Here is a 14,596-nt window from a genome sequence, read left to right on the forward strand (position 1 = left end):
CACTGCTGCATGTCATTAATTTTTTTTTTTCATAGTGGCCAGTCTCCTTATGCTCTCCCTTTTCTTTTCTCCTAGCACCAACCTCCCAAAAGGTTAGTGCAGATAGCTGTGTCTCTCTGAGCCTCGTCCTAATGGAGGTTTCTTCCTGTTAAAAGGGAGTTTTTCCTCCCACTGTCACCTAGTAGTGCTCGTAGGAGATCATCTCATTGTTGGTGTTTTCGCTTTAAGACTGTAATAGATTTATTCCATTTCAAATCATCACACTTTTAAAACCATCCATTAGTCCTAACCCCAACCTAACCAAACCCTAAAGCCACACCTGCCACAGGCAAGCAGGGGCCAGGTGACTGGGATGATAGCCGCCAGAATGAAAGCTCCAAGAAATGTAACATATACAACCATAAAAGGAACCATAAAATCGCATGTGGTGATTTCCCACGATGATTTGAGATGGAATGACCCACGACTGTCTTTACTGTCTAGTAGTTCTGTCTTTATCTTGAAGCAAAAAGGACCTTGACGTGGCTGTTGTTGTGATTTGATGCTATACAAATAAGCTTGAAACTTAAACATGAACAAAAGTTGTATGTTTCTTCTTGCTAAGCATGAGGTATTCTTGAGTAAATTATGTATTACATTATGCAAGCACCATTTTAACACCAACTGGTGATCAGTAATATTTTGATCAACAACAAATTGCACTGAATGCATCACAGTGTTTTTTTTTCCTCCTTTGTTACTTCTCTAATTCTATTTAAAACTAAATCTAAACAAACATCTTGTAGATGTGTAATATTTTAAATACTTTTTACAGAATCACTAAAAAAAACAAAACAGAAAAATGCAACAGGCAAAACCTTTTTCTTTCAGTGTTTCCCATTAGGGGTCGCCACAGTGGCTCATCTGCTTCCATCTGACCCTGTCCCTGACCCTAGCAGCCTCCTCTGTCACACTAACTCTCTATCTATCCTCCTTCACTACATCCACAAATCATCTTTGTGCCCATCCTGATGCAAACCTCCCCCATTTTTCTGTTTTTCCATCTGGCACTATTGCAACAGTTAAAAATATCACAATGGGACATTTAAATATACGGCTGAGGTCACAAATGACCCCTCCTGCTCACTTGAAGGTTAATAAAATGAAAGCCAAATCCATTATAAACCAGTATAAACATACAAATGATTATTTTTTTGATTAATTTTTCCTACTTCACTGTATGAGACAACTGACCATCTTGGCAACAGAGAGTCAAGGTCACATTCACATATGTAAACTACCCGTTTAGTTGTTTTTATCCAGTCTTTGTTGACTGTTTTTCTTGAAACGCACTGAAAGACTGTCGCTCAACCTGGTAAAGCTCCCTTGTTATCTTAAACAGGCCAAGCATTCGTCTTGGTCTCTATTGTTTTGGCTTTGTGCACAAAATCAATGGAGCTCATTCATCACATGCTCATTGAAAATGAGCATATTTGTTTGAACATTTGTGAGGATTCGTCTGTGTAGTTTGAGGCAGAGAAGCGAGATTTATCAAAATTGCAGACAGTAGATGCTGCAGTCACGGTATTCGCTTGCAGAAAAAGTATGGTTCTGTCCTCATATCTTTCCAAGGTGTCTGACACGTACAAATCACAGACACATACACTTATGCGTGAGCAATTAATGCATGCATACCCCACATGCACTTGCAAAGTCATACGCGCAGACGCACACACAAGGAGAAATACTCGCTGTGGTTTCTGTTTCCGTCACAAACAGCCGGTGATGGATAGGCCTTTTCCATTTTAAACAGGGAGAAAACACATGCCCCCGGGGACCCTTGTGTGTGGAAGTACTTTGAAGTGTCCACATTTAATTCTTCTGTATGATAAATGAGAGGAGAACTGCAGTTGTAGCCTGTGAGGAAAAGCTCTGCTTGCTCAACAAGGGGAGCGGTAACAAATGTAGCGATAGCTGATAAGCTGACTGTGTCTCTTGCTTGTTGTTCTGCTCCCTGCAGACCCCCACAGCCAGATAACAAATCCATCCTATCAATCAAACCCATCAATGGCTGGCTGCAGATTAGAGACAGTGATTTTGGGGCTGATTGGAGGCGAAATGCTGATTGCACCTCACTCTCTCCGACTTGATTACACTCTGCCTGTGTGTTGTCAAGCTCGGCTGCTGAGCTGTAATCACTGGAAGCTAAAAGCAGACGCTGTGGCTCTGGTAGACAAGATGCAGGAACGGTCACACCGCTAGATTGTTTTAAATATCTGTACCTCACATGCAAGCGTACGTGTACGTCTGGACTTTTATAACTCGAACGAAACCTTTGATCACATTTATTTTGTTCCACGACTCCTGTCACGGCCTCCTGAATCCCTCCAGCTTTTCTCCACTTTTCTGGCCTACTTACATCGCAGTGGTAGAGGGTCCCACACACCGAGCGGAGTCCTAATCCGAGCTTTATTTAGCTGCCTCACCTTTAAAACTGGAGCAGCTTCCGCACCGTTTTCTCAGCCTCTTCTAACATTACTGCTCTCAATCCCCTCCACTCCTCCATCAGCGTCACTCTGTTTACATTTTGTCATCCGCTGCAGTCGTACAGTGCCTGATATATTTTGGCAGCTCGAGTGCAGCTAGCAGAGGCAGCAGTTTATGTTTTGTTCAACACAAACGGCATGAGCTGATTGAAATTGGTAAACACATCCACCGGAGGATATTACCAGCTTTCTGCTGGCAAGTTTGAAATGTATGTGGCAAATTAATTGGTTTACTTCCTTTCTCGTTTGGAGAGGAATAATTGTGATGGGCTCTCAGTGGGACTGCGAGAACAAGCCAAATTTATTCTTTGTTTCTTATGTAAACACAAAAAAACTGTTGAAGCACAAACTTTGTAATGATTTTCACGATGACAGTTTGTGCAAATATGCCTGTTTTAGAAAAGCCTGCAGCATTTCTTTCCTCCCTTTTTTTGCTACATATTGTGGAGATATTATCTGAATTTCAGGAGCGGGACCACTCCTCCTTCACGCCCCCTCCGGCCTCCAATACCTGCTGTTCTCATTTTCATGCCCCACCCTGCCCCCCCTTTTTCTTTCCTCTCTTCTCCTGTCCTCTCCTCTCTTCCTTTCCTCCCTTTATTTCTCGTTAGTACATGGGGTTCTGCCCAGCCCGAGAGCCGTCGCCAGTCCCCTTCAAGGCCTTCCCCAAACTGCAGCACTATTCACACTCCTCATCCCTCATCGCCCATCGTTACCAAGGATGTGGTCCCTGCTAGTGAAATGTGAGCTAAAACATTCATTTGAGTTTTCTCTCACCGTGCGATGAAGACTTTATCGGGAAAAATGGAAACGCTCCAACAGTTTGCAGCTTGTAACATCTACCGTGAATATTCGTCACCTTTAACAACAGTGTTAATAGAAACAGATTCTCAATGGAAACACTGTCTTACAGGGTCACTCCTTCGGCTCGCCTGGCTAATGTTTGTTACACTAATAACAACCTCCTGCTTTTAATCCTCAACACCCCATTTAAGACTGCCGGCACGACTGCGTACCTAAATAAAGTTCTTTTCATCTCAGCATGTATTTGTATGCATGTTTTTATATGTGTATGTGTGTGTGTGTGTGTGTGAGAGAGAGAGAGAGAGAGCGGTTGGTTCACATAAAATTCATAACTCACTATGTCCCGGTTTTGAACTATCTTTGAAGCCACGAAATTGTCTCATCCAGCCTGTGTTAGGTATCATTTCAATTGACACCATGCACTCGGCTACTAGTGCTTTGAATTGAGCATACTTGCATGCTTGTTAGATGGAAACAGCTGTCAGGGGAGATAGCGAGAGTGACTCACTCCTCTTTCCCTCGCTTATCGTTTGCCTATTCCAGTCTTGCTCCTCTTATTGTAACCTCCAAGGAAGTCAAAATATTCTCATCCTTTTCCCTTTAATTTTTTCCCCCGTCTCGTATTCGCAGTGAGCTCACGCAGCATGCCGACTGATTTTTGGAAACATTGTGGCCACAGGTGTGCTGTGCACCTGTGGCACAGTTGGAAACAAGCTTGGATTAGTATGAATAAATTACCTGTCTGTGCTGTGCGCTCACGACAGTTTCTGAAATGTTGGAGAGGTGCTGCTATAACAGCTTATTTAAAAAAAAAAAGCTGTGTGTAAGAGGTGCAGCATCCACCCAAACACAGTTTTGTTCAAAATAAAAGACAATATTTATGTCAGAGCCAGAGCTTATGTTGCTGCCACTGTGTTAATTTAGTTAATGAGGAGACGTCAACATGTGTTAACACTTTCACAGAGAACAGGAAGCTGGATGTACAAAAGTGCTTCAGTGATATTTTAAGAGACAAAGTTAGCAGCAACCTACAGTCAGGCGGGCACCAGCTGTTATTTCTCAGGATTTGTCTAACTCAGCAACCTCTACAGAAAAAAACATTTGCACACATCTGTTCAGGCACGATTTTCCTATGTGTATTTTTATCTTTGTTCTCTGTGTGTGGAAAAAAATTGAAAGCTGAATTCATGTTTTTTTATATATAAGATGAATCTCGAACTAAACATGCTGAGCATCTCTGGCCAACTATTGACGTTAGTATCGACTTTACAGTTTATGCATTTATAGCAGTAAGAGTGATTTTGCTATCCACACAGTATGTGTCATGTTGATGGTGAACTGACCTTTCCTACTTATTGACTTGTGTCATGGTGGATTCATCTGATCTTCATAAAAAATCCTCGGCCTCCACACTTGGGGGGGATTTAAACAATGACTGGGATTTCTGGGAAATGCTCCCCCTGAATAACAATTTAATGCAACGCTTTATGTACCTATTATTTGATAATCTAGGAAGCCAAACCCCTATGATGAGATAAAGGTCAAGGAATACCAGCTCTGTACCACTCTGGAGTTACAGAGAGATTAGCCTTAGTGATAATCCTAATTGTTGGAGAGCAGCAGACCTTTTTAGGTAGAGCAAGACGCTTTGAGTTGATTTCCATTGATAAAATAAACAAAATCATACAAAGATCATATTCTGTAATTAATAGATATTTAGTGGAATCGGTTTGAATCGGTAAAACAGTGCTAAGTCACAAGATTTGTCTGGTTCTTTATTCCTTTTCTAAACTTCTTTATATTTTTATGAGCTGGTTTGATGCGTTAAAGCAGTGGCTGAAATTTTGGTCTAATAAAATGTACTCAGTGCCTCCGCTCAGCACGGCATCTGCTTGCTTACTAGAGAAAACTCTGAATATGCGTACTCTATTTTATGTATAACAATTACTATTATTTTGTTGGGTAAAACAGGTGATTTTTTCATAGTTATGTTATTAGTGTTAAATCGTGTTTTAAAAGGAAAAAGTAAGTGGTGGAGAATTTCTAGGGCTTCTGGTTAAAGAAATATCAATGACAGGGAGCACTGATGTATTACTACAATCACATCGCATTAATGCCCGGAGTTAGTGTAACATTGTCATTATCCTTAGTTTTTTTTACCCAAATATGCAAAATGCATATTTGGGTAAAAAAAGTTCTAGTGATTATTAATCGTCTGCAGTTTGATTCTTAGTTTGCCTATTGTGTTCTCAGTGCTTCTGTTCCACTTACTGTATTTCTTCTGTTGGTTTATAATGCTTCTCCTATGTTCCCCCTGTACAGTTAATCACCCTTTTAGTGTTTGCTGTTTATCAGAATGAGAAGCAGAATACTTTATTAATCCCTAAGGAAATTATATGGTTACAGTTGGTCCAAGACAATAAGAAGAGTAACAAAGTTACAAAATATAAGAAATGGCTCTAACATATACAAATAGCTTAATAATAAATATCCCAAATATTACAGAGATTAAATATTTATGACTGACATTTTACTTTAATCTGTAAAATGTAAAACTTTGTTATTTGTTATTTTCACTGTAGAGGATGTGCAAATGGATGGAACTATTGCATTGTGTACTGTTCATTAGATGGAGGAGTTGGACAGGCAGGAATGATTGTCTGTGCCATTCAGTGGTGCATTATGGGTAGTCTCAGTCTCTCACTGAACCTGCTCCTGTGTTTGGCCAGCACGTCATAGAGTGGGTGGGAGGTGTCCTTATCTTAGACAATATCCACCTCTCCGACACCACTTTAAGGGAGTCCATGTCATGGTTCTGGGTCGGTGACCCAGTGTATTTTAATGTTTTGGACTTTTTGTTTTTGGTTTCATTCTCACGCTGTCTAGCTCCTTAGTCTTTTAGTATTTCTTGAGTTCTAGTTCTAGGTTTTGTTATGTGGCTCCCCTGTGTTCTGTGTTTCCTGTTTTACTTTGCCAATTAGAATCAGCTGTGCCTCCTCTTTTGCATTCCTCATTCCCCTCTGTATGTATATATAGTTTGTGTTTACCTATGCTCATTGTCGGTCCGTCTGTGTCACTCCGTGTCTCACCCTGGCGTCATCCTGTGTTTCGTCCCGTGAGCTTAGGTTTCATTTTCGTTTGCTAGTTTTTTCCCAGTCTAGGTTTGTCTTAGTTTTTGTCCTCGTCACCACCGTTGCTGTCTGTATTTTCACCACATGTCAATAAAGCTCCCTCATCGCATCTCAGCCAGTGCCAGGGTTTGGGTCCGTTATTCTTCACTCCACACAGCTTGCTCCGGCAAACCATTACAGACCAGCTCCATCTCCACAACATTGCTGGTCTTGTGGATCAGTTTACTGAGTCTGCTGGCATCTGCGACCCACAACCTGCTGCTCCAGCATGCAACGGCATAGAGTAGTGGTGTCCAACTCCAGGCCCCGAGGGCCGGTGTCCTGCAGGTTTTAGATGTGTCCTTGACCCAACACAGCTGATTTAAATGGCTAAATTACCTCCTCAACATGTCTTGAAGTTCTCCAGATGGTAATAAACGAATCATTTGATTCAGGTGTGTTGACCCAGGCGATATCTAAAACCTTGAGGCCTGGAGTTGGACACCCCTGGCATAGAGGATGGCACTGGCCATTAGTTACGTCCTGTGTTATTTTGATAGACATGTGTCTGTGCTTTTGCTTCCTGTGTCTCATTATTCAGATTTAGTTCAGCTGTATGTAGTTCCCAGGTGTCTCCCCTTTGCTCTAATTACCTCTTGTGCATTTATTTCCTCGGCTTGCCTTAATTTCATGTTATGTACTGAGTTCTGTTTCTGCGCTTCTTGTGTTTTCCTGGCAGTCCTGCACTGCATGACATGTGCATGGATTTTGTTTTGCTTTCAATAAAAGGTTGTTTTCAACTGCCCAAGAGTTTGCATTTGGGATTGTTCACCACAAAAACTGACAAAACCTGACAAACACGGTATCCTGAGCCATCCTCAGTATGCTTAGCAAGGTTTGTAAATATGTGATATGTGTTATATTGCTGCAAAAAGACACGGAGGGTATCAAATTTATTCACAGCTTACTATGATCATAGCAACAAGACTTCTTAACAAAATATCAATCAGGAGATAAATGTTTCTGCACACACTCAGATACACTGAACTCTGCAACTAATTTAATTTCCTTTTTTAAATCTCATGTGAGAAAATTTAAGAAAATTTGCTCAGTCACGATGATGTGGCTGCAGACTGACTGTGCTGTAATCTGACATCTACCAAAGAAGAATGCATGCATATAAAAATGAAACAGAATCTGACTTTATTTGTGCTTTTTCTCTTATTTTTTTTTTTATCTTTTCTATCTTTCCCCCAGTTTGTCATCTCTTTCATCATCATCATCTTTTTCTTTTCTCTTGCTAATCTGACCCTCCCCGTCTGTCAACTTTGGCATCGGTACACTATCTGTTTATTAAAATGAATAAAAAAAGAAATTGACTAAGAAGAGGCATCTATAGAGAGTTCATAGAGCAAGGCAAGAGTGTTTGGCTCAACAGATCATGATCCTGTTTGCTGAAGCTGCCGAACAACCCAGGTTATAGAAAAAAAAAACCCTGACCAACACATAATGTACAGTCAGTGTTTGGTTAGTTAATTACATGGTGGAGCCCAGACTACACTGTTGTGCTGTGTGTGGTTATTTTTAGTGCCGGTTGGTTCACACCTGCCTCCTGCATCCCTCATAACTTATAGCTCTTCTAGGGTGTATTTCTCTCCTGGGCCTATCTTTTAGATGCACGCACACTGTTTTTTTTTTTCTGTCATGTGTGAGCTCTGTATTCTTTTTTGGTCTTGTGTAATACATTTATAGCAGAACTAATGGATGCTTGTTTGGCTACTCTGACTGTGCGGTGAATGACTCACAGTGTTAGCGGCTCCAATAGGAAACCTGTTCTCCTCTTAAAGCTGAAATAATTGACAGCACCTCATCTGCCAGCTCATCTAAATACAGCAACCTGTACTTGTGTTAACAGGAGGCAGAATCCAGGTCAAGTCATTATGGCATCATCAATTAAAATAGCATCACTGTCAAACAGCTGCAGTGCAGCCTGTTTCGTGCCTGTTCTATGAGGCAGGCTTCACTAAGACAGCAAGATAAGATGACAGTGTTTTTTTGTTTCCGCGCAAAAGTTCAGTTGCAGGTACAACACCAGTGCGTCACCAGGCCAGGATTTGATCAGCTACTTTAGTTTGATTAGATGTCTGCTGCTGCTCTTTTGGAAATGTAAGTTTACACACAGCGACTCCCGCCCCCTCCCACAAAACCTTGGACCCACAAGCTAACAGTCGATGTAATGGGAAGTGTCAACGTGTTGTTTGTTACATCAGATCACATGTGACATAGTCCACGGCACTTACCTCAGGTTCAAACCCCCCAAAACAACCCCCCGCCATTTTCCGTGTCACTTTCACACTCTCTCTATAGCCTCTATGTCCCCAGAGTGTGTACCAGAAATAATACACACTGCCACTGAAAAACGGCAGCTTATCACGTCTGTGCACACTCCCGGGCTTCATATGGAGTCGCACGTACATGTATTCACACACCTCACACCAAATGGTGTCCAGGTATTATGTATTTAAAGTGGCAACCTGCTGTTTTCTGTTCCTCCTGGTCTCCTGTGGCTGTCAGGGGCCTCTGATACCGCTGTTTAATGAGCAGAGGCTGGCCTGCTTCTGTTGTTGTCTGTCTGCCGTTGCAGCGCTGACCAGAGGAGACACGCAGGTCTGAGTCCCAGGGCTAATTGCTGCTGCTGGGCTGATAGTCTTTCTGTGCTCCACTCTCATTGACTCCCCAGACTCCGGAGGGATTCCCTCAGGCACCCAAAGACAAACAAACCTGGGCGGACAATCAATAACGGATGCAAGAGTTAGCGCTCAGCACAGTGTCTGATTAAGATTCCCCAGGAATGTATGTGTTTATGTGAAACAGTGCGAGCTTGCAGGAGTGTTTGCTGATTGTCCTCACTCTGCCGGTGCTAACTGGAATCTTCAGTCAGTCCCTAAGTGCTTGTTTATGTGATTTTGATTATGAGCATCAGAGTTCACAACAGCAGCAAATTAATGCTTCAGGTAATTATTCACGCAACATCGCAGGTTCACAACGTAGTCGTGTGAGAGCAGATAATGTGCTAACAGTGAAAAGTAAAACTGCGTGTGCCACTTTCTGTTAGCCCCAGGTATTACTTTGACTTTTCCCTCTCCTGTGTGTCATTTTTTTGTTTCTGCAAGTAAGAATTCATTTTAAAAAGTCGCATATTACGTTAAAGCATAATTTGAAGCTAGGGGGGGAAAGATATCACATAGGTTTTCACATTTTGGTGTAGAGTTCACATCTTTTCACATTTAAACTAATTGCATTTTGTGGGTATTTTTTTCTATAGGCTGTAGTTTTGTATTATTCTTTTCCATTTACTCAAATTAGGGTGTTTTTCCTCCCTTTTTATGTTATTTAATTCCATAATAATAATTCAATTCATCTCATTTACAGCTGAATGAAATATCCTACTTTATGTCTAGCATTGTTGCTAATGTAGCAGTATTTAAATAATACATTGGGAAATTCACTGCCTGCTATGTCCAGTGTTAATAGTTAAGGATTTTAAAGTTGCTTCTACAAGGCCAAGTGTACTGGTTAAAAAGGGGTTTTGTGATAGTGTTTTATTGTGTCTGCTGTTTGTGTTATTTCTGTAGCCTCATCCAGAAAAGCTGCTTATGGCATGACGTGTCCCTTTGTACCACTGACTGCCACTGGCTAGTGAGCAGCACAGTGATGTAGTGTCATCTCGCCTCTCCTCACCCTCTCATCCCCTGTCCACCCCTGCTCTCTGGGCTCGTGTTTGCTTTTGTTCTTGTCTCCAGTCAACCTGACTCACGGTGATCATCTTGACCAAGCGCGGGGAAAGGTCAAGGTTGCAAATTGCCTCAAAGCAATCAGCCTTGTCTCTCTCTGCGCTAACAGCGCAAGCTCTCCGTCTCTGTCGCCATCTTTGCCCTGTCTCCATCTTTAGTCTGTCCTCCTCCATCTCTGTGTTTACCCGGGGTGGGGGGGCAGTTAGCTGTGCGACAGGGAGGATTGGCAGCTTGAGCGAGGTACAGGCGGTCAGCCCTGCTTTGAAGTCTCGGCTCTGACCGGCAGTGGGGCGAGGGACTTAAAAGCACACAGTGTCACTGCCTGGGTGACATTTCAGCACAGAGCAGCGTGGCCCAGTAGGGTGCGCCTGTACACACCAATCATCAACAACATTAAAGCCACTGACAGGTAAAGTGAATAACATAGAGCACATTATCACAAGAATTCATGTGAACATGCACGTGGTCACTTAAAAATTATTTCAGTACTTTGGAGTTGGGAGGGATATGTCATTTTAGGAAGGTGACTTTATTGTAATTCTTATAGCCTTTTTTGCCTGTGCACTAAAGCATATATTGATACACACTCGGTACCTCGGTATACATGCACATGCTGTGTGAGCCACGGCTAGATGTAAGATTTGCATGCATTTCATAACTCAAGGACAGCTTCCTTTGGATCACCTGTGCCTGAGTGGCTCTAGCCCAATAGCTTCTCGCACATGAAAGACTTCACTTTCACGTGTCACGCAATAGACACGAACACAGCTGAACAACATCAAAGTCTGCCAGCAGCCTGTAGCCGGACAAATGTCTTCATCTACCACCTGATTGTTTCTGCACGTCTCTCTGTCTGTCCTGTAAATGGTGTAAACAGGTGTTAACATGTCAGCCCCCACTGGACGCCACATGCTGTGGTGTCATGATCTTCTGAACAGCTGTCCCCTAGCAGTGTGTTTGTGAGAGTGTGTAAGTGAGTGTATGTGTTCACTGCGAGGGTTATAAATGAGGGCAAGAGGAGATTTAGCCCTAGTTTTGTGCAGAGCCAAGGACAAACAAAGAGAAAGGGCAAAGAATGAGAGGGGGCCTCATGGCTGTAAGCAACACATTCACCAGCTCACCGAATCCCGAAACTTAATCAGGACCTCTTTCACATTTAACACACACTACTCTTTTTTACGTTTAGGGGAGTAATCCAGAATATAACAATGCTGTGATAAAGTATTTGTCCCCTTCCCGATTGCTTTTTTTTCCCCATATTGATCACATTTAGCCCTGACAATTATAAGCGGTTTTGGTCACACTTACATGTTTCAGATCATCAAACAATTTCAAAGATTAGACGAACATAAGACAAATAAATAAAAATACGTGTTAAATTATGATTTGTTTATCAAGTGAAAAAAATGTAAATCTTCCTGATCTTATGTGAAAACAATTTCACTAGCCACATGCAGGCCTGACTAGAGCTGAGAAACAAAATCATTGGCATGATCAGTCTGGAAAGGGTTTCAAAGCCATTTCTAAGGCTTTGGGATTCCAGTGAATTATGGTGACAGCCATTGTCCCCAAATAGAGAAAACTTGGACTGTGGTGAACCTTCCCAGGAGTAGCCAGCCTACCAAAATTACTCCAAGAGTGTATCAGCAACACATCCAGGGGGTGACAAAAGAACCCAGAACAACATCTAAAGACACGCAAGGCTCACTCGCTTCAATTAGGTCAGAGTTCACAATTCAGCAATAAGAAAGACACTAGGAATAAATGGCATCGTTGAGGCAGTTCCATCGCAAGCAGGATGCAGCGTTTACAAATAAAATTCAGCATTTGTCTCATCAGTCCAAAGAACATTGGTGTGATAGTGTGGGTCCACGACAACCTGCTATAACTGATGGATCCCTGAATTCTGCTCTGTCCCAGAAAATCCTGAAGGACAATGTCCATCCGTCAGTTTGTGCCCTGAAGTTCAGGTACCCTTATGCAGCAGCACAATGATTAAAAACACATTAGCAAGTCCATCTCTGAATGGCTAAAAAACAAAACAAAATGAAGGTTTTGGAGTGGCTTATTTAAAGTCTTGACTTAAATTTGACTTAAATTTCAAAATCTGAGCTTTTACAATTATAACCTTCTGTTACACACCCAAAGCTTTAACGAGACAAGCTTAAGATTAAGTACTTTTATTAAGTTTAATAGTAAGATTAATAGGGAGCTAATGTTACCTGTGATATAAATGTGTGTTTCTGTCCTCAGGTGGATGTCGAGACACTGGACTACCACCACTACCTGCCACTGTTCTTTGATGGTTTAACTGAGACTGCTTTTCCGTATGAGCTCTTCGCCCGCCAGGGAATCCATGACATGCTGGACCGCGGAGGCCCCAAGATCCTGCCTGTCATCCCCCAGCTCATCATGCCCATCAGGAGTAAGTCTGGGAGGGTGCCCGCACTCACGGTTTACCAACCACACAAAACAGAGCTCCTCTCTCACATGACCCAGTTTGTCATGTCATTTTTCCTTCGCTTCACTTCGCTCTCTCGTTTTCTCAGGGAAATGTATAGTGACCTGGAGACAAATCCAAGTCAGTTACAGTGTTAGTAGAAGCGAGGAGCTGGATTTAACGTGAAAATCACATCTTTAAAGCTAATTAGAAGGAGAGAGAAACCACAGATGAAGTTTTAAATATGTGTAACTTGACAGTTTAAATGATTACTTTTCAGGGCTAAAGTCTGCTTTGCAATCACACAGAGTTATTATCATGGCAATTTTCTGTGATGTTAAAATATAGCAGCCTTTCAATTAGCTTTGGCAGCAAAATGTCCTCATCATCTTCATCATCATTTACATTACTTTTCCAAACCTTTGTATATGTAAATATTATTATTATTTTATCACTGATAGACAGCAGAGTAATCATCTCAGACTTGAACTGCAGCCTTAATAAATATTTTTGCATGTCATTATTTCATTATTCACTATTTGGTGGCAGCCTCATTAGCTTATGATCTCTGACACTAAAAGGCATTCCTTTTAGTGGAATTACTGAACCCATAAACTGGCTAGGAAATTGTTCACTGAGGTCTCAGGATGAGAGAGTCATTGTACTGCAGGCCTCTGCTTCTACGTAAGCAGAGGTCTTTTTGCTATCAAAGCCAATGTTGGCTTCACTATACGGGCATGGAGGCTATATCTGCCGTTACACTGTGGGAAGCAGGCAGGAAAGGACCCAAAATGCAGGACTCTCGGAGACGGAACTGAACTCAAAACACAGCTTTATTGCTGGAATTACAGATTACAAAACTAAAACTGTAACAAGTAAAGTAAGGAATTACTATTGCAAAAACGGTAATTCGATTACTGTTACTTTCCCGTTAGCACGCTGCGTTACTGCGTTACTAAAACTGATCTTTTTGCAAGAGTGTCTCATGACAATGACGTAAGCGAGTGCGACGTTTGTGGCAAAAGCTGTGTGCAGATCAAAAATGGATAATATAATGAGTGCGGGAGAGTTTAATTCTGTAAAAAGTGACAAAAACATTAGCGTCCGCTGTTCACTGCGTGGGAAGAAAACTTTTTACAGCGAAAAAAAACCCCTAAACTTCCAAGCAAGCACCGAGTGCGCTGCCACTGGAATGTGAAATTCACAGAGAAACTGCCATATCCTTCCACTGACCGCTGCGACACACCTGCACCAGGGCAAACCTCCGCCTGCCCCACTCCTGCTATACAGGTGAAAATAGAGCAACAGGATCGCTGAGTCTTTGATTTTATTTATTTTCTGCTGTGTTTCACTTGCATCTATTTGAAAGACTGAGTGTAAACACAAAAAACTATTTTATTTTATGTGCTTGAATGTGCAGAAAATAGGTTTAAATGTTAAACAAATTTCTTCCAGTCAGAGAATGTTGCATATAATTTAATGTTTGCTTGATGCATAAAGTTAAAAGATCAAAACTAATAAAACAAGTTTTAAAAAGAGACTTTTTCATTTGGTTGCATTTTATATGATGGATTATGCAGAAAAAGTAGAATTGGGCTGTAAGATCTCTTGCTTTATTACCTATTTAGGGTGTAAATCATGTTTTAAAAAGCAACTAAGTCACTAATTACTTTTGAAAATAAGTAATCAGTAAAGTAACAGGATTACTTTTTTCGGGAAGTAATCAGTAATCAGTTACTGATTACTTTTTTCAAGTAACTTGACCAACACTGCTGATGAGAAACTGAACATATTGCACACAAGACAAGTGACTATCAGAATAAAACAGGAAGTGACAAGAGCACTGAGACTTGGACAAGGACATTTGAGCTTTACACTACAGGGGATAAAAAGACATGGAAGCAAGCAATAGTCAAACTAGAA

At 41.5% G+C, this 14,596-nt stretch overlaps 1 protein-coding gene across 2 annotated transcripts in view; it reads left to right on the plus strand.

The window, feature by feature from the left end:
* Positions 1-14,596, plus strand: part of pacrg (PARK2 co-regulated) — a 149,600-nt gene that overhangs the window by 67,738 nt on the left and 67,266 nt on the right. For both annotated transcript variants that reach the window (XM_084915027.1, XM_084915026.1), the window contains one exon: positions 12,487-12,658. In XM_084915027.1, coding sequence (XP_084771153.1) covers positions 12,487-12,658 — 172 coding nt within the window. The remainder of the gene's footprint in view (positions 1-12,486; positions 12,659-14,596) is intronic.

This window comes from Perissodus microlepis, chromosome 19, assembly GCF_051167445.1.
Source record: "Perissodus microlepis isolate ML-2025 ecotype Zambia chromosome 19, ASM5116744v1, whole genome shotgun sequence".
NCBI lineage: Eukaryota > Metazoa > Chordata > Actinopteri > Cichliformes > Cichlidae > Perissodus > Perissodus microlepis.